Here is a 21,257-nt window from a genome sequence, read left to right as displayed (position 1 = left end):
GCTATAGCCCACATTATATCCAATGGGAGACTTTGTAAAATGCTTTTTTAAAATCTAGATATGCTGTGTCTATTGCATTCCCATGATCTAGTGGTCATTCCATCAGAGGAGGAGGTAAATTAAGTTTGTGCATTTTTCCAGTTGAACCTATGGAGAACAAATCTGCTCCTTAATTAGATATTAAAATATGATGCTTGTCAGATAACAGAGTCCTTCATAAAAATATGCCCATAGAATGTTACCTCCCCCCGATAACTCAGAATAAATTTCAGTAATGCTTATGGTATCAATGGAGATCAGAATGACAGGGTAGCATCTTTTCCTTGACTGGCTCCATTTATGGGCATTTGGTCCTGATGGTCCAAGTAAGCTTGTGGCTGCCGTCTGGTCCATGGCCTCCCTGGATAGCATTCCTGTTCTATTGCTAATGTTCTTGTTGGCTAGTTGCAGACATTTACAGTGGGTAAATGTGTGCTTAATCATCTCCAGATTGAAGCTTTGGCTTTTTAACTAATGGGTTGTTCCATCCTATCAGAGTCTTTCCTTCCAGTAGCTTTTTTCTTCTTTTAAATAGCCAGCCACAGATGTGCTGAAAGCATGAATAGTTGAGAATGTTTTGGAAAGCAGGCAGCAAGACAAGAGTGTTTGTAATGTCTTTGCAATACTTTGAGTAAAGGAAAGGACTGAAGAAATGCTAACAGTGGAACTCTATTGAACACATGCTTTTGCCACATTCCTGCATCTGGACTCTCAGTGCCCTGGCTTTGCCAATCTGATTGTGTCTGGGATGTGTTGACTTGTGTCCTAGATTGCCAGTGTAGGGGAACCTGATGGAGGAGATGAGAATTTCAGCTCTGTACCTCTTCCAGTCTCTGCTCCTGCCTTACTTTCCTCTTCCCACTCCCTCCTCCAGTTTATTTTGTCTCCAGAACCTTCTTAGAATCATGTATAAGAGAAAACAATGATTATGTTGATTTGGCATGATTTGTTTGGTTTACACCTGCTGCCCCCAGTTCTTTTCTTGACAGTTCTTTGGTCTGGCTTTTTCACATTCCATTTTATTGAGTCTGCTGCTGGTCATGAGGTTCCAAGAACTTCCAAGAATTTTTCTGGCCACATTTGATGACCTCAGTTTTAATTTGCTTTCAAATATCTTATATTTCTTGATGATGTCTTCCATGAGCTAGGGCAGGACATTTTGGCAGGAGGGCCACATCATCTCTCTGACACTGTCGGGGCCAGGAAAAATAGAATTAATTTACATTTCAAATTTAAATAAATTTACATAAATAAATATATTAGAGATGGAACTTATATGAATGGATGAAGCTCAAGGCCTATAAAAGGCCTTGCACAAAGCAAGGCTGGCCTTTCCTTTGCTGCCACTGCTGCATTACAGATGTGAAACAACAAGCAGTGGAGGGAGCCCTCATCCCACAGCTCATGTGAGAGGGCAAACAGTCGTCCTCACACTGAGAGCAGTTGCATTGGGCCAGCACTAGCTCCAGCAAGTCTCCAAAGGGCCAGGGACTCATTGGAGACTGGGGGCTCCCCGCGGGCCGGATTGGGAGTCTCTGAGGGCCGCAAGTGGCCCCTGGGCTGTGGTTTGGGCACCCCTGAGCTAAGGTGACATTATAATTTCCTAATTCTCCTGCCTCATGAGTTGTTCTGGTTCTACCCTTGCTCTGTGTTGAGCTCCACAGACGTGTTTGTGGCCTCTTACTTCTCTCAAAAGCTTTTAAAAAATTATTATTACTAAAAGCGCTTGTTTTTTACTTCTAGATATAAGAATTCCGTTTCGGATAATAAAGCACTTATGGTGGTTACTGAGGAACCAATAATATACATTTCTCCCCCACCTTGCCAGCCATTGATCAACCGCACAGAATCACTCCGGTAAGCAGTCTCCTTGGTTGGGGTTGGTGGTGGAATTTACTGCCTGATTGGTTCAAGGACTTTGCACTTCTGTCTGCCTCGGATTAGCTGCTTGTCTCTGGCCTCCACCTGGTCAGTTGCCTGTTTCCTCCTCGCCTTGGGTGGCTGAGCCCCTCCATCAAATATGATGGTTAGCTAGTATTTGGACCAGCATGCTAGTCCTAAATATTGTTTCTTGAACTGTCTTTAGTAAATACTTCTCAAGTATTTACTGAATACTGAGTATATGAGGGTGTCGAATTTTTGACACCCCCATATGATCAAATCAATCAATCAAGTACGCAAGTAAAAAGTTTACAATAAGTATATGTTTAAAAATGTATTCAGAATAAAGAACCCTAACTTTTCCAAGCAATTGCTGTTTAAAAATAATTCCCCAACCATCCCAAAGGCTGCAATTCTATACACCAGCAGTTCTCAAACTTTGAGGGAGCTTTACTCCTTCAGTAAATTCTTGCAGGGGAGGGGCTAGGACAGCGACGCGATCCCCAGGATTGCGTCACTAAGGTGGACGAGAGGGGGTGTTTTGCACTTTCAGAAGGCAGGGCTGCAGTAGGCTATAGGAGGTGTGGGGAGCCCTGTGCAGCCCTGCACAGTGCTCCCTGAGGCTTGGAACATTCACTAAAAGTGGGCGCAAAGCACTTCCTTTGCGCCCGCTTTTAGCAAAGGTTCCAAGCCTCGGGGAGCACTGTGCAGGGCTCCCCGCACCTCCTGCAGCCCTGCCTTCTGAAAGTAAGTGCAAAACACCCCCCTTAGCCCCCCAGTGATCCTGGGGATCGTGTCGCTGCCTTCCTCCCCTTCCCCCCTTAAAGGGACAGGGGAGCATTACACGAACTGGTGGGTCATGACCCACCAGTTTGAGAACCACTGCTATACACACGTACTCATCAGTAAGCTCCATTTACTAACATTGTTAAAAGCATATACAAAGAAGCCTATGAAAACATTTTCATCTGTAACATTTCCCTAAATGCAGTTACACACCATGGTAGCATCAAGTACAGTACATTAAAAATAAAATACAAATTGAAATGAATGGGGACCCACCTAAAATTGGCTTGTGACCCACCTAGTGTATTCTGACCCAGAGTTTGAGAAACACTGCTCTAGAAGGTTATGTGATTGCTCACTACTTGCTCATAGTGCAAATCTCCCACCCTTATTAAACCCAGTGCTGCAGCTCATTCATCAAACAAGGTATCCTTGAACCAGTTAAATAACTATGTGAGCAAAGGAAGGCTGATGCCGCCAGTACAGTTTCTCCAAGCAAGGTTCCTCTCACCCTGCTTACAAAATTCAAGGAAATTTAGCCCTTTCTTGTGACAGTCACCAAGGGTACTGTGTAGGGAATCAAGTAATAAATGTTTCCATGGAGAAGGTTACAAGGTGATCAGTCCTGCCCTATCCAAGGGAAAAGTAGTTAAGGCAAAATGAAATGTGTCCCTAATAAGGAATTTTTAACCGGTTGCAGGTTAATACAATGCAGAGAGCAGAAATGCTCCCTTTTAAAGAATAGACTAGGTGCCAAGGAGAGCTTCCAGTCAAAACGGTTCATTGTAAGAGAGCAGACATCAAAATAATGTATACCAAAGTTACCTTTTCTCCAGTAGTTCAATAATAGTTCAATAAAAAAGCAGTAAGAAATCTCAAACAACTCTAATAAATGTGTGTGTGTGCTTGGCTTGTGACTGAATGCTGTTTGTAGTGTATACAAGTCATACTTCAGCATCCACAGGTGTTCTGGGTGTTCTATGGACACCCAGACCTCTGAACGTGATTGGAGCTATGCTCCAGTCACATCCATTGGGGGGGGGGCATTCTGAGCCTTGGGGAAGCAGTGCACAGCTTCTGTGGGCCTCAGAAAGGTTCCCAGTCATGACCGGAACAAGGTCCCAACTATCACAAACCTGTGGATAAAGAGGACCCACCTGTATTTTGTGCACTGGGAGAGGTAAGAAAGAGATAATGTTTAGGGAAGGAATTAGAGAGAGCCTTACTCTTTTGATCCCAGTCCCTAAGCTTTAGAAGAGGAAGGGCTTGAGGGAGAATGTGAAGGATGTGCAAGAAGAGATTTGAAGAGAAAAGCTTTGAAGAGAAAAGCTGCTCTTTCTTGTGTTAATGCGTAACTTAGGTAGGGCCCAATCCTGTCCAACTTTTTAGTGCTGATGTAGTCACAGTGCAGTCCCAAAGTAAAGGAACAAACATTCCCTTACCTTGAAGAGGCTCCTGTAACTGCTCTCCCATCACAGGATGCAGTGTATGCCCCATTGGCATGACTGCATTGGCTCTGGAAAGTTAAATAGGATTGGGCTCTATGTGTGAGTAGAATTCAAGCGAGCATGGATAGTTTTCCTGACAAGCAGTGGACTTACAGCTGAAATACAAATACAGGCAGCAGTCAAATAAACATTTGCAACTTTGGCCCCTTTTTCCCAAATCTGGCATCTTGGTAGCAAACAGAGATTAAAAAATGGAGTCTTGGCCTGAGTTCTGGAGAAGCAGTATCTATAGTCCCTGTCAAGGTCCACTGATGTACGTAGAGACTTCAGGAAATAGTCCAGGAGTGCAGTGTGGTAATAAATTACATGAATATGAGGAAACAGTACAAAATAATATAGAAAACACCACTAGTAACAATAAGAGTGTGAACCAGAGGTCTGAATGTGAAATATCAGAATTGATTATTTACTTTGGTAGTAATAGGGGGAGCTGTGTGAGTGTGTTTTCTCAAGAACAATTCTAGGTGGATTTTTTAATAAAAGAAACAACTAATTCTATTGTTGAATTTATAGGTTGAGTCATGAGTTGCGAGGCTGGGTTCACAGACATGAAGCAGAAAGGACAAGATCCAGGAGGATGTCAAATAATCAGCAGCAGAAAGCTCAGTTTGTCCAAGTAGGTTCATGCTGTATGTTTCCTTCCTTGGGAATATTTTCTTATTTGTGATTGTTGGGGGGAAGCAGAGAGGCAGCAGACTGCACCATCGGGTATCACCTCAGGGAATCTCCCTCACCCAGGCTGACTGCTACTAATAAAAGATACACACAAACCAGTGAAGTTGCAGAAAGGAGAAGTTTACTCATGGTTCCATCAAATGCATACTCGTATTTACAGTGTCTAATTAGGATCAGAGGTTCAACTAAGACTTAGAGATGGCAAGGCTCTGGGGCTGCCTCACCCTACAGGCCTTGTGCTTACGATGGCATGGGCATCAGGGCCTTGTTATGCACATCTTATCAGGTTGGTGGTCAGAGAGAGAGAGCCTGCTCAGAGAGGAAGGGAAGGAATTAGAATTAAGACCACACCCTGCGAGGATCACAGAGAGAACAGGTAGAACAGTTTGGGTCTCTGGGCAGTACTTGCCCTCTTTGAACAGTAACCTGTCCCTCTGGACAGCAGATGGAGTTGTGCCAACAACCTTGTGCAAGAAAATTACTCAGGTGGTTTTTGTAGCAGTGGGGAAATGATGAGACAATGTCAAATCCTTAGTATCTGATGCCCTTTCTCCTATAGGAGTAGAATTTCCTAGAGACTAGTTTGGACCCCTGAAACTTGTTTTTGTCCATCTTTACTCAAGGGTGATTGCTTTGGTGGATGTCTACAGATAGGACTGGTTTGGAGGAAACTTTATTCATCCCACCAGTCGCATGTGATTAAGGATGTGGACACCCTAAGCATGTGTGCATCCTGGCTTCTCCCCTTGTAGCCAAATCAGTTTTCTTAATTGTGTATGGGACTGGTTGGTCTGAACTGGCCCCTCTGCATGCCCTGCTAAACCTCCTTTAAAGATGTGTTGAGATTAAGACAATTCACACAATTAAGAAAACTCACTGGAAAATGAGGGAAGGAGTTGAACTGATGCCTGCATCACATGCACACACTTCATTAATTGCATGAACATGGTGGGATGACTTAAGTATCATCCACAAAAGTCCCTATGTTCCCCTTTCACATAAAGATCTGTATTCAAGAGATTTTAGCTCCATCATTGAACTATGGATCTTTTCCAAATGTTACATTCAGTGTTCTCTTTCTGAAACCTTTATTGGCATATCAAATGATTAACAATTGTACTTTACAATTGACAGACAATTTGCATAACACTCAACAATTTAAACAAGATACTAGAATTATTTACATTCAGTGTTTAGTCATTTCCCTTTGTGTGATCTTATTTTTTTCATCTCTCAAGAACTCTTCAAGAGAAAATGCAAATTCTGAGCTGATGGCCATTCCCTACACTGACACCAGCATTCGGTGAGTAATAATGGGATTTTCCAAATAACATACACTATTTAGGTGAAATCACTGAAGCATTAAGAACATAAGAACAGCCCCACTGGATCAGGCCATAGGCCCATCTAGTCCAGCTTCCTGTATCTCACAGCGGCCCACCAAATGCCCCAGGGAGCACACCAGATAACAAGAGACCTCGTCCTGGTGCTCTCCCCTACATCTGGCATTCTGACTTAACCCATTCCTAAAATCAGGAGGTTGCGCATACACATCATGGCTTGTACCCCATAATGGATTTTTCCTCCAGAAACTCGTCCAATCCCCTTTTAAAGGCGTCTAGGCTAGACGCCAGCACCACATCCTGTGGCAAGGAGTTCCACAGACCGACCACGCGCTGAGTAAAGAAATATTTTCTTTTGTCTGTCCTAACCCGCCCAACACTCAATTTTAGTGGATGTCCCCTGGTTCTGGTATTATGTGAGAGTGTAAAGAGCATCTCCCTATCCACTCTGTCCATCCCCTGCATAATTTTGTATGTCTCAATCATGTCCCCCCTCAAGCGTCTCTTTTCTAGGCTGAAGAGGCCCAAACGCCGTAGCCTTTCCTCATAAGGAAGGTGCCCCAGCCCCGTAATCAGCTTAGTCGCTCTCTTTTGCACCTTTTCCATTTCCACTATGTCTTTTTTGAGATGCGGCGACCAGAACTGGACACAATACTCCAGGTGTGGCCTTACCATCGATTTGTACAACGGCATTATAATACTAACCGTTTTGTTCTCAATACCCTTCCTAATGATCCCAAGCATAGAATTGGCCTTCTTCACTGCCGCCGCACATTGGGTCGACACTTTCATCGACCTGTCCACCACCACCCCAAGATCTCTCTCCTGATCTGTCACAGACAGCTCAGAACCCATCAGCCTATATCTAAAGTTTTGATTTTTTGCCCCAATGTGCATGACTTTACACTTACTGACATTGAAGCGCATCTGCCATTTTGCTGCCCATTCTGCCAGTCTAGGGAGATCCTTCTGGAGCTCCTCACAATCACTTCTGGTCTTTACCACTCGGAAAAGTTTGGTGTCGTCTGCAAACTTTGCCACTTCACTGCTCAACCCTGTCTCCAGGTCATTTATGAAGAGGTTGAAAAGCACCGGTCCCAGGACAGATCCTTGGGGCACACCGCTTTTCACCTCTCTCCATTGTGAAAATTGCCCATTGACACCCACTCTCTGCTTCCTGGCCTCCAACCAGTTCTCAATCCACGAGAGGACCTGTCCTCTAATTCCCTGACTGTGGAGTTTTTTCAGTAGCCTTTGGTGAGGGACCGTGTCAAATGCCTTCTGAAAGTCCAGATATATAATGTCCACGGGTTCTCCCGCATCCACATGCCTGTTGACCTTTTCAAAGAATTCTATAAGGTTCGTGAGGCAAGACTTACCCTTACAGAAGCCATGCTGACTCTCCCTCAGCAAGGCCTGTTCGTCTATGTGTTTTGAGATCCTATCTTTGATGAGGCATTCCACCATCTTACCCGGTATGGATGTTAGGCTGACCGGCCTATAGTTTCCCGGGTCCCCCCTCTTTCCCTTTTTAAAAATAGGCGTGACATTTGCTATCCTCCAATCTTCTGGTACTGTGGCTGTTTTGAGGGACAAGTTGCATACCTTAGTCAAGAGATCTGCAACTTCATTCTTCAATTCCTTAATAACCCTTGGGTGTATGCCATCAGGGCCCGGTGACTTATTGATCTTTAATTTATCAATGAGGTCTGAAACATCTTCTCTTTTAACCTCTATCTGACTTAACTCCTCGGTTAGGAGGGGCCGTTCGGGCAGCAGTATCTGCCCGAGGTCTTCTGCCGTGAAGACAGATGCAAAGAACTCATTTAATTTCTCTGCCATCTCTAAGTCTCCTTTTATCTCCCCTTTCCCTCCCTCACCATCCAGAGGGCCAACCGCTTCTCTGGCGGGTTTCCTGCTTCTAACATATTTGAAGAAGCTTTTATTATTCCCCTTAATGTTGCTGGCCATGCGTTCCTCATAGTCTCGCTTGGCCTCCCCTATCACCTTCTTACATTTCTTTTGCCACAGTTTATGTTCCTTTTTATTCTCTTCATTAGGGCAAGACTTCCATTTACGGAAGGAAGCTTCCTTGCCCTTCACAGCCTCTCTAACTTGGCTGGTTAGCCATGCGGGCACTCTCCTGGATTTAGTGGAACCCTTCTTTCTTTGCGGTATACACCTCTGCTGGGCCTCTATTACTGTTGTTTTAAGCAGCCTCCATGCACTCTGGAGAGACTGGACTCTTTTTACCCTCCCTTTCAACCTCCTTCTAACCAGCCTCCTCATTTGAGGGAAGTCCGCCTGTCGGAAGTCAAGGGTTTTTGTTAGAGATTTGCCTGGTATTCTTCCCCCAACGTGCACGTCAAAACGGATCGCAGCATGATCACTGTTCCCCAATGGCTCAGTAACGTTTACATCTCTAACCAGGTCCTGCGTACCGCACAAAATTAAATCCAGAGTCACCTGTCCTCTGGTGGGCTCCTTGACTAGCTGATCTAAGCCACAGTCATTTAGCACGTCAAGAAATCCGGTTTCCTTATCGTGACCAGAACACAAATTGACCCAGTCAATATGAGGATAATTGAAGTCCCCCATGATTACAACCCTGTCCCTCCTTGTCACCTCCCTGATCTGTTTCCTCATTTCAAGGTCCCCATCAGATTTCTGGTCTGGAGGACGATAGCACACCCCCAGTATTACATCGCTGCACAAGCCTGGTAATTTAACCCACAGAGATTCTACGGTGGAGTCGGACCCACCTTCAATCTCTACTTTGCTGGATTCTATCCCTTCCTTAACATAAAGGGCCACCCCACCTCCAACACGCCCCTGCCTGTCCCTCCTGTAGAGTTTATAGCCCGGGATTGCGGTATCCCACTGATTCTCCACATTCCACCAGGTTTCCGTTATGCCCACTATGTCAATATTTTCCCTTGTCACCAGACATTCCAGTTCTCCCACCTTTGCTCGTAGACTTCGGGCATTCGCATAAAAGCATTTATACACGGAATGCCCCAGGATGGGCTGCTTATTCGCTCCTTTGTCCCCGCATCCTCTCATTGTGCCAAACCGTCTATCACATCCCATCACCCTACCTTTCCCAATTTCTTCTCCTACCCTGCCTTTGTCTTGTTGTTCTCTAACCTCCCCATCCTCATCCCATAGGGATGAGGAGTCCCAAACCGGATGCCCCTCGGCTCCTGTCGGCCTTCCCCCAGGGATCAGTTTAAAAGCTGCTCTGCCACCTTTTTAATGTTATGCGCCAGCAGTCTGGTTCCATTCTGGTTCAAATGGAGCCCGTCCCTCTTGTACAGGCCCCGCTTGTCCCAAAACGTTCCCCAGTGCCTAACGAATCTAAACCCCTCCTCCCTACACCACCGTCTCATCCACGCATTGAGACCCCTGATCTCCGCCTGCCTAGCTGGCCCTGCGCGTGGAACAGGTAGCACTTCAGAGAACGCTACCTTTGAGGTCCTGGCTTTCAGCCTCCTGCCTAAAAGCCTAAATTTGGCCTCCAGGACCTCCCAGCTACACTTGCCCACGTCGTTGGTGCCGACATGCACCACAGCCGCTACCTCTCCCCCAGCACTGTCTACTAGCCTGTCTAGACGAGAAGTGATGTCCGCAACCTTCGCACCAGGCAGGCAAGTCACCATGCGGTCCTCACATCCGTCGCAAACCCCCCTCTCTATGTTTCTAATAATCGAATCCCCCACTACAAGAAGCCCCCGACCCCCCTCCCACCGAGGAGTATCCCGAGTGCGCTCGGATACGGGCCCATCCCCTGGAGAAGGGATCCCCCCTAGGGGATTGTTTCCCTCCTCTCCAGGATGACGTCCTCCAGTCCCGAGACTTCCCACCCGGGCAGCCGAGGAGCTGCACGCCTGAGGTTGGGACGAAGCCTGATCGTCCCCGGAAGTCTCCCCACGGTCCTCCTCTGGCTGCCTGCGCTTCTCCAGGTCGGCCACCAAGGCTTCAAGGGAGCGGACGCGTTCCCTGAGAGCCTGGAGCTCCTTGCACCGAGGACACACCCATGACTTATGCCCCAGAGGCATATAATCATACATGTGGCACTCGATGCAGAACACAGAACACAGAACACATTCTTCAAAAGCTGTCTGATTGGATACAAGTCAACAGTTTCGTTAACTCTTTTCCTTCCAAATTCAATTCTTCTTGCTCTTTTTTTCTTGTTTATTTGGTTTTGTTATCCCCTCTCTCTTTCTCTCTCTCTTACACTTTTTAAATAAACCTTTTAAGTTTAACCTTGAATCTGCCTGGTTCCTGGTATGGGATGTACAGTGGATTGTCATATCTCCTTGCTCTGCAGGAGCTACTGTGAGAGTGAGAGAGACCTCTGAGGTTCACTATTTTTCTGGGAGTGGGGTTCTGCCCAGGGAGCCCTCTGGCTCGTCTAGTCTAGTTTCCTGGGGAAACGTATTGGTAGATTGAATCTGCCAATACGTTTCCCCTTTCAGCCATGTGTCCAAACAGAGGAGAGAATGGAGCAGAAAGGCAGTGAGTGTGCCAGCTAGTAGGCAGTACTGCCTTGGTTCAGCGTGCATCCACTGACAGTCGCTCTCTCAACCCAGACAGACTTATTGAGGGAATTAATTTTATTGTGTTTGCCTAATTCACTCCTGGGTAGCTTGCATACTTTGTTGTTTTAGTGATACACTGGAAATTTTTTTATGCCTGCCCTTGTGTAGCTTCCGAGCTTCCTCTGCTGGGCATTACTGTTTCTTGGGTTCATTTGATCAAACTTTTTCTTTGTGCCTACAGCTGATGTACATACAACTTGACATACAGTTTGTACTTTTTTCTACCTTCCCCCTTTTTGTTTTAATTCCGTTTTGTTTTAGAGTTTTTAATAAACCAGTTACGTTTTGAGTACTCGCCTGCCTAGTCCATATTCATGGATAATTCATTGGGTTGTCATGTCTGATTGCTTGTGGGTACTGCTCCCAACTGACCTCCCTTTAGTTTGGAATGATAATAGAGCGTAGAATTACTAATTCCTCCTCCCAGTCAGCTGCTGCGCCAATATTATGGGAAAAACAGAGAAAGAAGGGGCATATAAGTACCAATCACTCTCCTCAGTAAGCCTGCCTTCTGCTGCCTTCCCTGAAGTCTTAAGATACTAGATATCAGAATTTGAACTTGTGTAGTGACATTGTAGATGCAGTTAGAAAAAACTGTCTTCAGTTCTAATTCTGACATTTTCTTATATTTCAGCAAGAATGTGGGAAGTGAGTTGCAAGTTTATTATGCTTCGCCACGGAATTACCAAGACTTCTTTGATGCAATTCACAGAAGGGGAGATACATTCTATGTAGTATCATTCCGTAGAGTAAGTGCTAAACATTTAGAATTATACCATAAAGGAGTCTGTGTGGTTATCCCATTGCCTGTCTGCAGATGGAGTGACAGGTTTAACTTTCTTGAAGGCACAACAATTGAAAATCACTGCCTTAAAGCAAACACATTTGAGGATGGATGGTTGCTGTGGAACCCTTGCATGGAATGTTCTAGCGTGTCAAGCCTGGGCTGTTGAGTATCACTGTTGCCCCATATCGGGGGCGTCCAAACTTTTTGGCAGGAGGGCCACATCATCTCTCTGACACTGTGTCAGAGTGTGAGTCCCACTGTGTGGGACCGGAAAAAAAAAGAATTAATTTAACATTTCAAATTTAAATAAATTCACATAAATAAATTTATTAGAGATGGAACTTATATGAGTGAATGAAGATCTTGCAATAGTTCAAGGCCTATAAAAGACCTTGCACAAAGCAAAGGCGGCCTTTCCTTCACTGCTGCTGCAGCATCACAGATATAAAACAGCAAGCAACGGAGGGAGCCCTTGTCCCACAGCTCATGCAAGAGGTTGAACGGTTGCCCTCACACTGAGAGCAGTTGCCTTGGGCCAGCTCCTCTCCATAGGGGCAGAGGTTCATTGGAGACTGGGGGCTCCCCGCGGGCCGGCTTGGGAGTCCCTGAGGGCTGCAAATGGCCCCTGGGCTGGGGTTTGGGCACCCCTGCCCCATATAAATGGAAAGTGGGCCCTAAACCTTATCAAAAATTGCATGTTGCAGAGAGAGTTTGTTAATGATGAACAGATTTGTTATAAGTGTGGGTGCCTTATAGTATTAACAAGAGTTGTCACTTTTAAAGTCATTGTTGGATTTTTCTGTGAACTCAGGCGTTTGATCTTTACTTTGGGCCTGTTAGTTTCTGTGCTGTTGAGGAGTTTTTGTGTGTTTCATGTTTTAGAAACAAACACTTGCCAGACTGTTGTCTTTATAAGACCTGGGGAACTAATCTGACCTGGTTGCTGATGGAAAGAATTTGTATTCATTAACTGAATGGAAACTTAGTTGGCTGTTTGGCATGATGTGACCTGGTTGCTGCCATAAATCTTTAATTTCCCTTGTAGGGTCCCTGCCCTGGAGGGGCCTGGAGCAGGCTTGTTCCACCCCCAGGGAGGCCTCAAGATTGGCTGGAGGAGGTTCCAGCACCCTTGTCCTCCTCCCTAGCAGAGCTGTCAAAGCTGGCCTAGGAGTAGGAGCTGTTTACCTCACAGCTCCCTGCTTCACACTGACTGCCTCTCATCCCTGGACTCCGTGTTTTATGGAGCAAGCCCACCCCCTTTGGCCCCTCCCCTTCCTCCAGGTGGGGCAGAAAAGGCCTTTCCTGTTCCTGGCTTGTTTCCTGCAGTGTTCCTTGTTTGCCCTGCCAGCCCCCTCTGGCTGGTTGGGGTGAGCCAACCTTCTTTGCCCTCTTCAAGGGCAGGGAAGCCTCCCCACCCTGGGCATGGGGTGCCTGCTCCAGGGTAAGTCGGGGGTCAGGGCATCTGGGAGGGGCCCCGACATCCCTGCTTACCCTGATAAGCTTTTCAAGGAGACCTACTGTTTCCCAGAACACAGTTTGAAAATCTTGACTTAAAGGAACTAATTGGTTAAGGGAACATCAATCCTGCTTCTGGAGTGCATTGTAGCATAGTTTGCTGGGCAGAGGTACATTTGTATTTTGGTGAATGCATATCATCAGCTGGGGTTTGCCCAATCAAATTCTGCCTATGTCTGCCAACAGTATTAGATCAGCAGTGTGACATGTGGCTAGAACCAGAGCATGCCATTGTGCTAAGTCAGGAAACAGCATGGAAGATTCCAAGGTACCATAGGGTATATGAAGCAGAACATAGAGAACATTGGATTTGAAGGGTTAGTTGGGGAGGATGGATGTGCAAGGGACCATGTGAAGTAAACTTCCCATGTTGTCTGCTTCCAAGAACTTCAGGGAATTCTCCCCCCCCCACCCTTAAGTTTTTCTTATAAAACAACAAAAACCGTAACCAATTGTTGAAATGTTCTGTTTATAGTTCAGTGAAGCAGAACAGTATTTTTCCCAGATTTACATATACTGTACTAGTCTGGACTTTCCAGTGTTGCACAACCCTATTTGAAGGCAGAAGTTGGGGTTCCTCAGACACTCAACAGGTTGTGAGGATTGTCATGACTTAAAATGCCATCTTGTTTTTCTCAGGAGCCAGTTCATTTTAGGGCATAGATCGAATAGATGGTGCTTAAAGTTTTAGTGGGCAGTACTGTACCTTGGTAACTTGGTTACCTTGGTTTAGTCCTCATTGACATGGTCACCCACTGTGACCTGCAGGTGGAGACTCACGTGATTGAATGTGTCTCTGTATTAAAAACAAGACGGGGAAAAACTAGCCCAGTAGAAATCTTCTGCGTAGAAAACTGTCGGATCAGAGAAAGGGCAAGACTAGATTCCTTTTCCATAACATGTCAGTTTCATATGTGCAGGGAATATTTTTTATTCAGAAGAGCATTCAGTCATGAGAGCCTGCACCTGCAGTCTAAAGTAGTGCTACCCAGATACAATTCCTGCTTCCAGGAGAACTAGGCTTTCTTTCCTTGGATGTTGTGCCAAGTGGCTGCTGCGTTTTATTCTTAAAATAACTGCAAGCCGACAACTGAGCAATGGCTTAGAGGTTCTTCCTTAGAGCTTCTTCATAACTGTAAAGCTCCTTGTGCCAAAGCAGTGCCCGAAATGTATGCATGGCATGCTCAGGGTCAAACAGGTCTGAGGAAGTGAGTCACCAGCATCCATTCAGAATGCTGGAAAGGGGCAGTTTGGATGACTGTTCCAGTCAGTCATCTGGAGGCCAAAAGGTGACTTTTGTCATGAGGCCAGGCTCTGTCATGAGGCCAGCCTAAACCACAAAGAATCTTGTCATCCCTTAAAGACTACCAGTTTGCTTAAGCATAAACCATTGGGTCTCTGCATTCCACCCTCCCCCACAAAGACTTACAGCAGCTCCCAAACTCCTGGAGAGTTTGGGAACCGCTGGCATAAGCTTTTGTGGTCATAGTCCACTTCATTAGAGTCTTCTGGCAGTAAGTGTCTCACAGTATTGGAGCTCATATACTTGGGCATAACTGGGACATTTCATACAAAACTCAAAGAATGCAATAGTAAGATGTGAGATATCTGTGTTCTTCAGAACTTTTAAAAATTTGTGCTAAAATGTTTCCCACAGTTTTACTCTATCTTAATTTAAAAGTCCCATATGATGGCCAGAGGTCTGATCTGGCTGCTAATCATTGGTTAACCATTTGCACCTTTTAATTGCCATCAACACTGTACTTAGCTGTATGGTTCCTGCTTCTGGACAGGTGAACAAAAGGGTGAATTGTGCCCTGAGACTCAATCTATGTGTGCTTGGAGAGGCAAAGAAAAGGTACTTGCATGTCACCAAGCCACAGTTTGCCTCTCCTCTGAAGCCCTATTCAGGTAGTATTCTAAAATGTATCTGTTGTATCAGCATGCCCTACCACTTAGTGCTAGCATGCTTCTTAGCTCTGCCCCCCCCTTCCTTAAGGACATGGGGAAAAACTCATGGGGTTTCCATGGGGAAAAACTCTCTCCAAAGATAACATTTTACTAGTGTAGAGAAAAGCTGTCCCCGGCTTTTGCCAGGTGAAGCAATGGGCAGTGCCAGGAGATAGGGCTTGCCAGCCCGATATTGGTCCCTTGTAATCATGGACAGTATCCGCAGTCATGATAGCAACTTAATCAGGCTCACGTAGTCATTTCTGAGTTTGAATGGGGATAGGCTTCAAAATTTAGTAAAATATCATAAGGTTCATTTTTATTCATTAACTTTTTAAATGCTGGTCTTCACAACCTTTTTGTAAACACTGTCAGAGTAAGTGCACTGTAAACAACATACCGGTAGAACCATAAATCATATCCTTCTTTAAGGTACCTGGTGTGTTAAGCCAAAGGCTCTACATATAATATACAACTTTTAATACATAATTGGGAGTGTGCAGTTCAGTTCACAGCAGAGAGACAACCAATAAGGAATGCACATGAGCAGCTACACATAGTTGTAATCTGTTTTACTCAGAAGTAGACCCCATTGCTTTCCATGGGTGTTATTCTTAAGTAATGGTGTACTGAATTGTAGCCTTGGATTGTTTCAGATGGAAATGAGGATTACATCCTGCTGTTTAAAAACCAGACCTCTGCCAGACATTTGCAAAATGGAAGGAGGGTGCAGAAGGGTCTGATGTGATTCTGCTAAAGACAACAAGGCTTGCTTGATTTAAATGGAAGCCTTGATCTTACTTTTTTCTCAAAAGGAATGAAAGGGTTAACTTAGGCTGCAGCTTGCCCTGGAGGGCTTGCCTTGTAGTCTAATTGCCCTAATTCTCTCTGCATTGTCCTCTTGCTCTCCTCTGGGCAGCAACTTGCTTGAACAGCCCTGACTCCTGAGTGACCTTGCAGATAAGGTCAGGAGATGATTTATTGGCAGAAATTTCTTGCCTTATTGGTGAGTGTCTACAGTTCTTCGAAAAGTGAAAAATGTAGAAAGGTGGTACTTAAATACTAAAGATTTGAATGATCAGGTAGATTTTGAGTGTGTGAAGCAAGAGCTGCTCACTAGGTCTTTACCTTTTGATATATGTTGTTTGTCTTGGCATACCTGCACCTCCCAGCATCCCTATCCAGGGCTGCAGTTCTCTATTGCCTACTTTGTAAGCATGTCTAACCTACCCCACCCCTGAGCTTGGTGGGTCTTATTCCTAAGTAAACATAGAATTGGCCTATGAAATGTGGTGTTTGCATTAGATGTTAGGTTGAAGAGAGAAGGGATTGGGATTGCAGGCTGTGGATTTGCAAGGCAGAACATTTCATTAAATGCTTTGCTTTGTGTTTTGACACTTCCTACAACTTGGTGTTGCTTAGAAAAAGCTTGTATCTTTAATAAGAAACTTTTCTGAGAATCTCCTGAAACCTAACAGCAAAGGACTTGCCTGCCTAGTACGAAGGTTGCGGACATCTCGTCTAGACAGGCTGGTAGATAGTGCTGGGGAGGAGGTAGTGGTTGTGGTGAATAAAGGTGGCAGAGTAGCTTTTAAACTGATCCCTGGGAGAAGGCTGACAGGAGCCGAGGGGCATCCGGTTCAGGACTCCTCATCCCTATGGGACGAGGATGGGGAGGTTAGAGAACAGCAAGGCAAAGACAGAGTAGGAGAAGAATTTGGGAATGGTAGCGTGATGGGACGTGATAGATGGTTTGGTACAATGAGAGGATTCCGGGATAAAGGAGCTAATAAGCAGCCTGTCCTGGGGCATTCCATGTACAAATGCTTTTATGCAAATGCCTGAAGTCTCCAAGCAAAGATGGGAGAACTGGAATGTCTGGTGACTAGGGAAAACATTGACATAGTGGGCATAACGGAAACCTGGTGGAATGCGGAGAATCAGTGGGATACCACAATCCCAGGCTATAAACTCTACAGGAGGGACAGGGAGGGCGTGTTGGAGGTGGGGTGGTCGTTTAGGTTAAGGAAGGGATAGAATCCAGCAAAGTAGAGATTGAAGGCAGGTCCGACTCCACCATAGAATCTCTGTGGGTTAAATTACCAGGACCTGGTTAGAGATGTCAATGTTACTGAGACATTGGGCAACAGTGATCATGCTGCGATCTGTTTCGACATGCATGTCAGGGGAAGAATACCAGGCAAAACTCTCACAAAAACCCTTGACGCGACGAGCAGACTTCCCTCAAATGAGGAGGCTGGTTAGAAGGAGGCTAAAAGGGAAGGTAAAAAGAGTCCAATCTCTACAGAGTGCATGGAGGTTGCTCAAATCAACAGTAATAGAGGCCCAGCGGAAGTGTATACCACAAAGGAAGAAGGGCTCCACTAAGTCCAGGAGGGTGCCCGCATGGCTAACCAGCCAAGTTAGAGAGGCCGTAAAGGGCAAGGAAGCTTCCTTCCATAAATGGAAGTCTTGCCCTAATGAGGAGAATAAAAAGGAACATAAACTGTGGCAAAAGAAGTGTAAGAAGGTGATACGGGAGACCAAGAGAGACTATGAGGAATACATGGCCAGCAGCATTTAGGGGAATAATAAAAGCTTCTTCAAATATGCTAGAAGCAGGAAACCCACCAGAGAAGCGGTTGGCCCTCTGGATGGTGAGGGAGGGAAAGGGGAAATAAAAGGAGACTTGGAGATGGCAGAGAAATTGAATGAGTTCTTTGTATCTGTCTTCACGGCAGAAGACCTGGGGCAGATACCACTGCCCGAACGGCCCCTCCTGACCAAGGAATTAAGTCAGATAGAGGTTAAAAGAGAAGATGTTTCAGACCTCATTGATAAATTAAAGATCAGTAAGTCACCGGGTCCTGATGGCATCCACCCAAGAGTTATTAAGGAATTGAAGAATGAAGTTGCTGATCTCTTGACTAAAATATGCAACTTGTTCTTCAAAACGGCCACGGTGCCAGAGGATTGGAGGATAGCAAATGTCATGCCGATCTTTAAAAAGGGAAAGAGGGGGGACCCGGGAAACTATAGGCCGGTCAGCCTAACATCCATACCGGGTAAGATGGTCGAATGCCTCATCAAAGTATTGGCAACCTTCAGTCTCGAAAGACTATGGTATCGCGCTCTGAAAGGTGGTTCTGGCACAGCGTCTAGTGTGGCTGAAAAGGCCAATCCGGGAGTGACAATCCCTTCCACACCGGGAGCAAGTGCAGTCTGTCCCTGGTCTGTCTCCCTGGCTATGGGCCTTCCTTCTTTGCCTCTTAGCCTCAGACTGTTGGCAAAGTGTCTCTTCAAACTGGGAAAGGCCATGCTGCACAGCCTGCCTCCAAGCGGGCCGCTCAGAGGCCAGGGTTTCCCACTTGTTGAGGTCCATCCCTAAGGCCTTCAGATCCCTCTTGCAGATGTCCTTGTATCGCAGCTGTGGTCTACCTGTAGGGCGCTTTCCTTGCACGAGTTCTCCATAGAGGAGATCCTTTGGGATCCGGCCATCATCCATTCTCACGACATGACCAAGCCAACGCAGGCGTCTCTGTTTCAGCAGTGAATACATGCTAGGGATTCCAGCACGTTCCAGGACTGTGTTGTTTGGAACTTTGTCCTGCCAGGTGATGCCGAGGATGCGTCGGAGACAGCGCATGTGGAAAGCGCTCAGTTTCCTCTCCTGTTGTGAGCGAAGAGTCCATGACTCGCTGCAGTACAGAAGTGTACTCAGGACGCAAGCTCTGTAGACCTGGATCTTGGTATGTTCCGTCAGCTTCTTGTTGGACCAGACTCTCTTTGTGAGTCTGGAAAACGTGGTAGCTGCTTTACCGATGCGCTTGTTTAGCTCGGTATCGAGAGAATGTGTGTCGGAGATCGTTGAGCCAAGGTACACAAAGTCATGGACAACCTCCAGTTCATGTTCAGAGATTGTAATGCAGGGAGGTGAGGCCACATCCTGAACCATGACCTGTGTTTTCTTCAGGCTGATTGTCAGTCCAAAATCTTGGCAGGCCTTGCTAAAACGATCCATGAGCTGCTGGAGATCTTTGGCAGAGTGGGTAGTGACAGCTGCATCGTCGGCAAAGAGGAAGTCACGCAGACATTTCAGCTGGACTTTGGATTTTGCTCTCAGTCTGGAGAGGTTGAAGAGCTTTCCGTCTGATCTGGTCCGGAGATAGATGCCTTCTGTTGCAGTTCCAAAGGCCTGCTTCAGCAGGACAGCGAAGAAAATCCCAAACAAGGTTGGTGCAAGAACACAGCCCTGCTTCACTCCGCTTTGGATGTCAAAAGGGTCTGATGTGGAGCCATCGAAGACAACAGTGCCCTTCATGTCCTTGTGGAAAGATCTGATGATGCTGAGGAGCCTGGGTGGACATCCAATCTTGGGGAGAATCTTGAAGAGGCCGTCTCTGCTGACCAGGTCGAAAGCCTTTGTGAGATCTATGAAGGCTATAAAGAGTGGCTGTCGTTGTTCCCTGCATTTCTCCTGCAGTTGTCTAAGGGAGAATACCATATCAGTGGTGGACCTGTTGGCTCGGAATCCACACTGCGATTCTGGATAGACGCTCTCTGCAAGTACCTGGAGCCTCTTTAGTACAACTCGGGCAAACAGCTTTCCTACAACGCTAAGGAGAGAGATGCCGCGGTAGTTGTTGCAGTCACCCCTGTCACCTTTGTTCTTGTACAGCGTGATGATGTTTGCATCCCTCATGTCTTGAGGTACTCCACCTTCTCTCCAGCAGAGACAGAGGATTTCATGCAGCTCAGTGACTATGATCTCTTTGCAGCATTTTAGGACTTCAGCAGGGATGCTGTCTTTTCCAGGTGCCTTGCCAAAGGCAAGGGAGTCCAGGGCCACGTGAAGTTCTTCTAGGGTTGGTTCACTGTCAAGCTCTTCCAGCACAGGCAGGCACTCAATGTTGTTCAGCGCTTCTTCGGTGACTACATTTTCTCTGGAATATAGCTCAGAGTAGTGCTGCACCCAGCGTTCCATCTGCTGCGCCCGATCCTGGATGACCTCGCCTGTGGCAGACTTCAGAGGGGCAATTTTCTTCTGTGTTGGACCTAGGGCCTGCTTGATACCATCATACATCCCCTTGATGTTGCCCGTGTCAGCTGCTATCTGTATCTCGGAACAGAGCTGGAGCCAGTAGTCGTTAGCACATCTCCTGGCAGTCTGTTGGACTTTGCTGCGAGCAGTTCGGAGGACCTGCAGGTTGCGCTCACTGGGACAGGCCTTGTATGCTGCTTGAGCTCTCCTCTTTTCCTCAATGACTGGTGTCAACTCCTCAGAGTGGGCTTCAAACCAGTCTGCCGCCTTGTTGGTCTTCTTGCCGAATATGGACAAGGCGGTGTTGTAAACGGTATTCTTGAAATGTTCCCATCTGTTGGATGCGTTTGCGTCGGCCGGGCCTGGAAGAGATTCCTCAAGCGCTTGTGCAAATTCCTCCACTTTTCTCTGATCCCGGGTCTTGCTGGTATCAATGCGAGGTCTTCCTTCCTTTTTCGTGTGATACAGTCGCTTTGTTTGCAGTTTCACTCTGCTGCACACCAGGGAGTGGTCAGTGTCGCAGACAGCACCATGATAACTGCGTGTGATCTTGATGCTGGGAAGGCTGGAGCGTCTGGTGAGGATCAGGTCGAGCTGGTGCCAGTGCTTTGATCTTGGATGTCTCCAAGAGACTCTATGTTGGGGCTTTGTGTTGAAGAATGTGTTGCTGACACAGAGACCGTGATGACAGCAAAACTCTAGCAGGCGTTGGCCATTTTCGTTCATCCTCCCAGTGCCAAACTGACCTAAGCAAGTGGGCCATGAACTGTTATCAGCACCAACTCTAGCATTGAAATCGCCGAGGATGAACAATGGCTCTCATCAAAGATAGGATCTCAAAACACATAGATGAACAAGCTTTGCTGAGGGAGAATCAGCATGGCTTCTGTAAGGGTAAGTCTTGCCTCACAAACCTTTTAGAATTTTTGGTGTGTGTGTTTGTGTATATTGCTTTTACCATCCATGGACGCTGGCAAATTTGGATGCTTTGGCAAGCAGTGTGAGGCATTGTTCTGTTGGCATACATTGGGTAAAGCAACACTTGTCTTGTATGTTCCACTGTTGTACATATTACTAAAAGTCTCACTGACTGGAGGCAAACAAGCTCCAGTTGTTGTCTTCCTACAG

At 46.2% G+C, this 21,257-nt stretch overlaps 1 protein-coding gene across 1 annotated transcript in view; it reads left to right on the top strand.

Annotated features, from left to right (window-relative positions):
- Positions 1-21,257, top strand: part of ATF6 (activating transcription factor 6) — a 109,871-nt gene that overhangs the window by 30,454 nt on the left and 58,160 nt on the right. The window contains exons 11-14 of the mRNA XM_066622907.1: positions 1,783-1,896; positions 4,728-4,830; positions 6,128-6,192; positions 11,471-11,585. Of these exons, the coding sequence (XP_066479004.1) occupies positions 1,783-1,896; positions 4,728-4,830; positions 6,128-6,192; positions 11,471-11,585 (397 nt within the window). The remainder of the gene's footprint in view (positions 1-1,782; positions 1,897-4,727; positions 4,831-6,127; positions 6,193-11,470; positions 11,586-21,257) is intronic.

Source organism: Tiliqua scincoides, chromosome 4 (genome assembly GCF_035046505.1).
Source record: "Tiliqua scincoides isolate rTilSci1 chromosome 4, rTilSci1.hap2, whole genome shotgun sequence".
NCBI classification, from domain to species: Eukaryota; Metazoa; Chordata; class Lepidosauria; order Squamata; family Scincidae; genus Tiliqua; species Tiliqua scincoides.
Note: the sequence above shows the minus strand (reverse complement) of the source record. Positions and strands in the feature narration are given on the sequence as shown.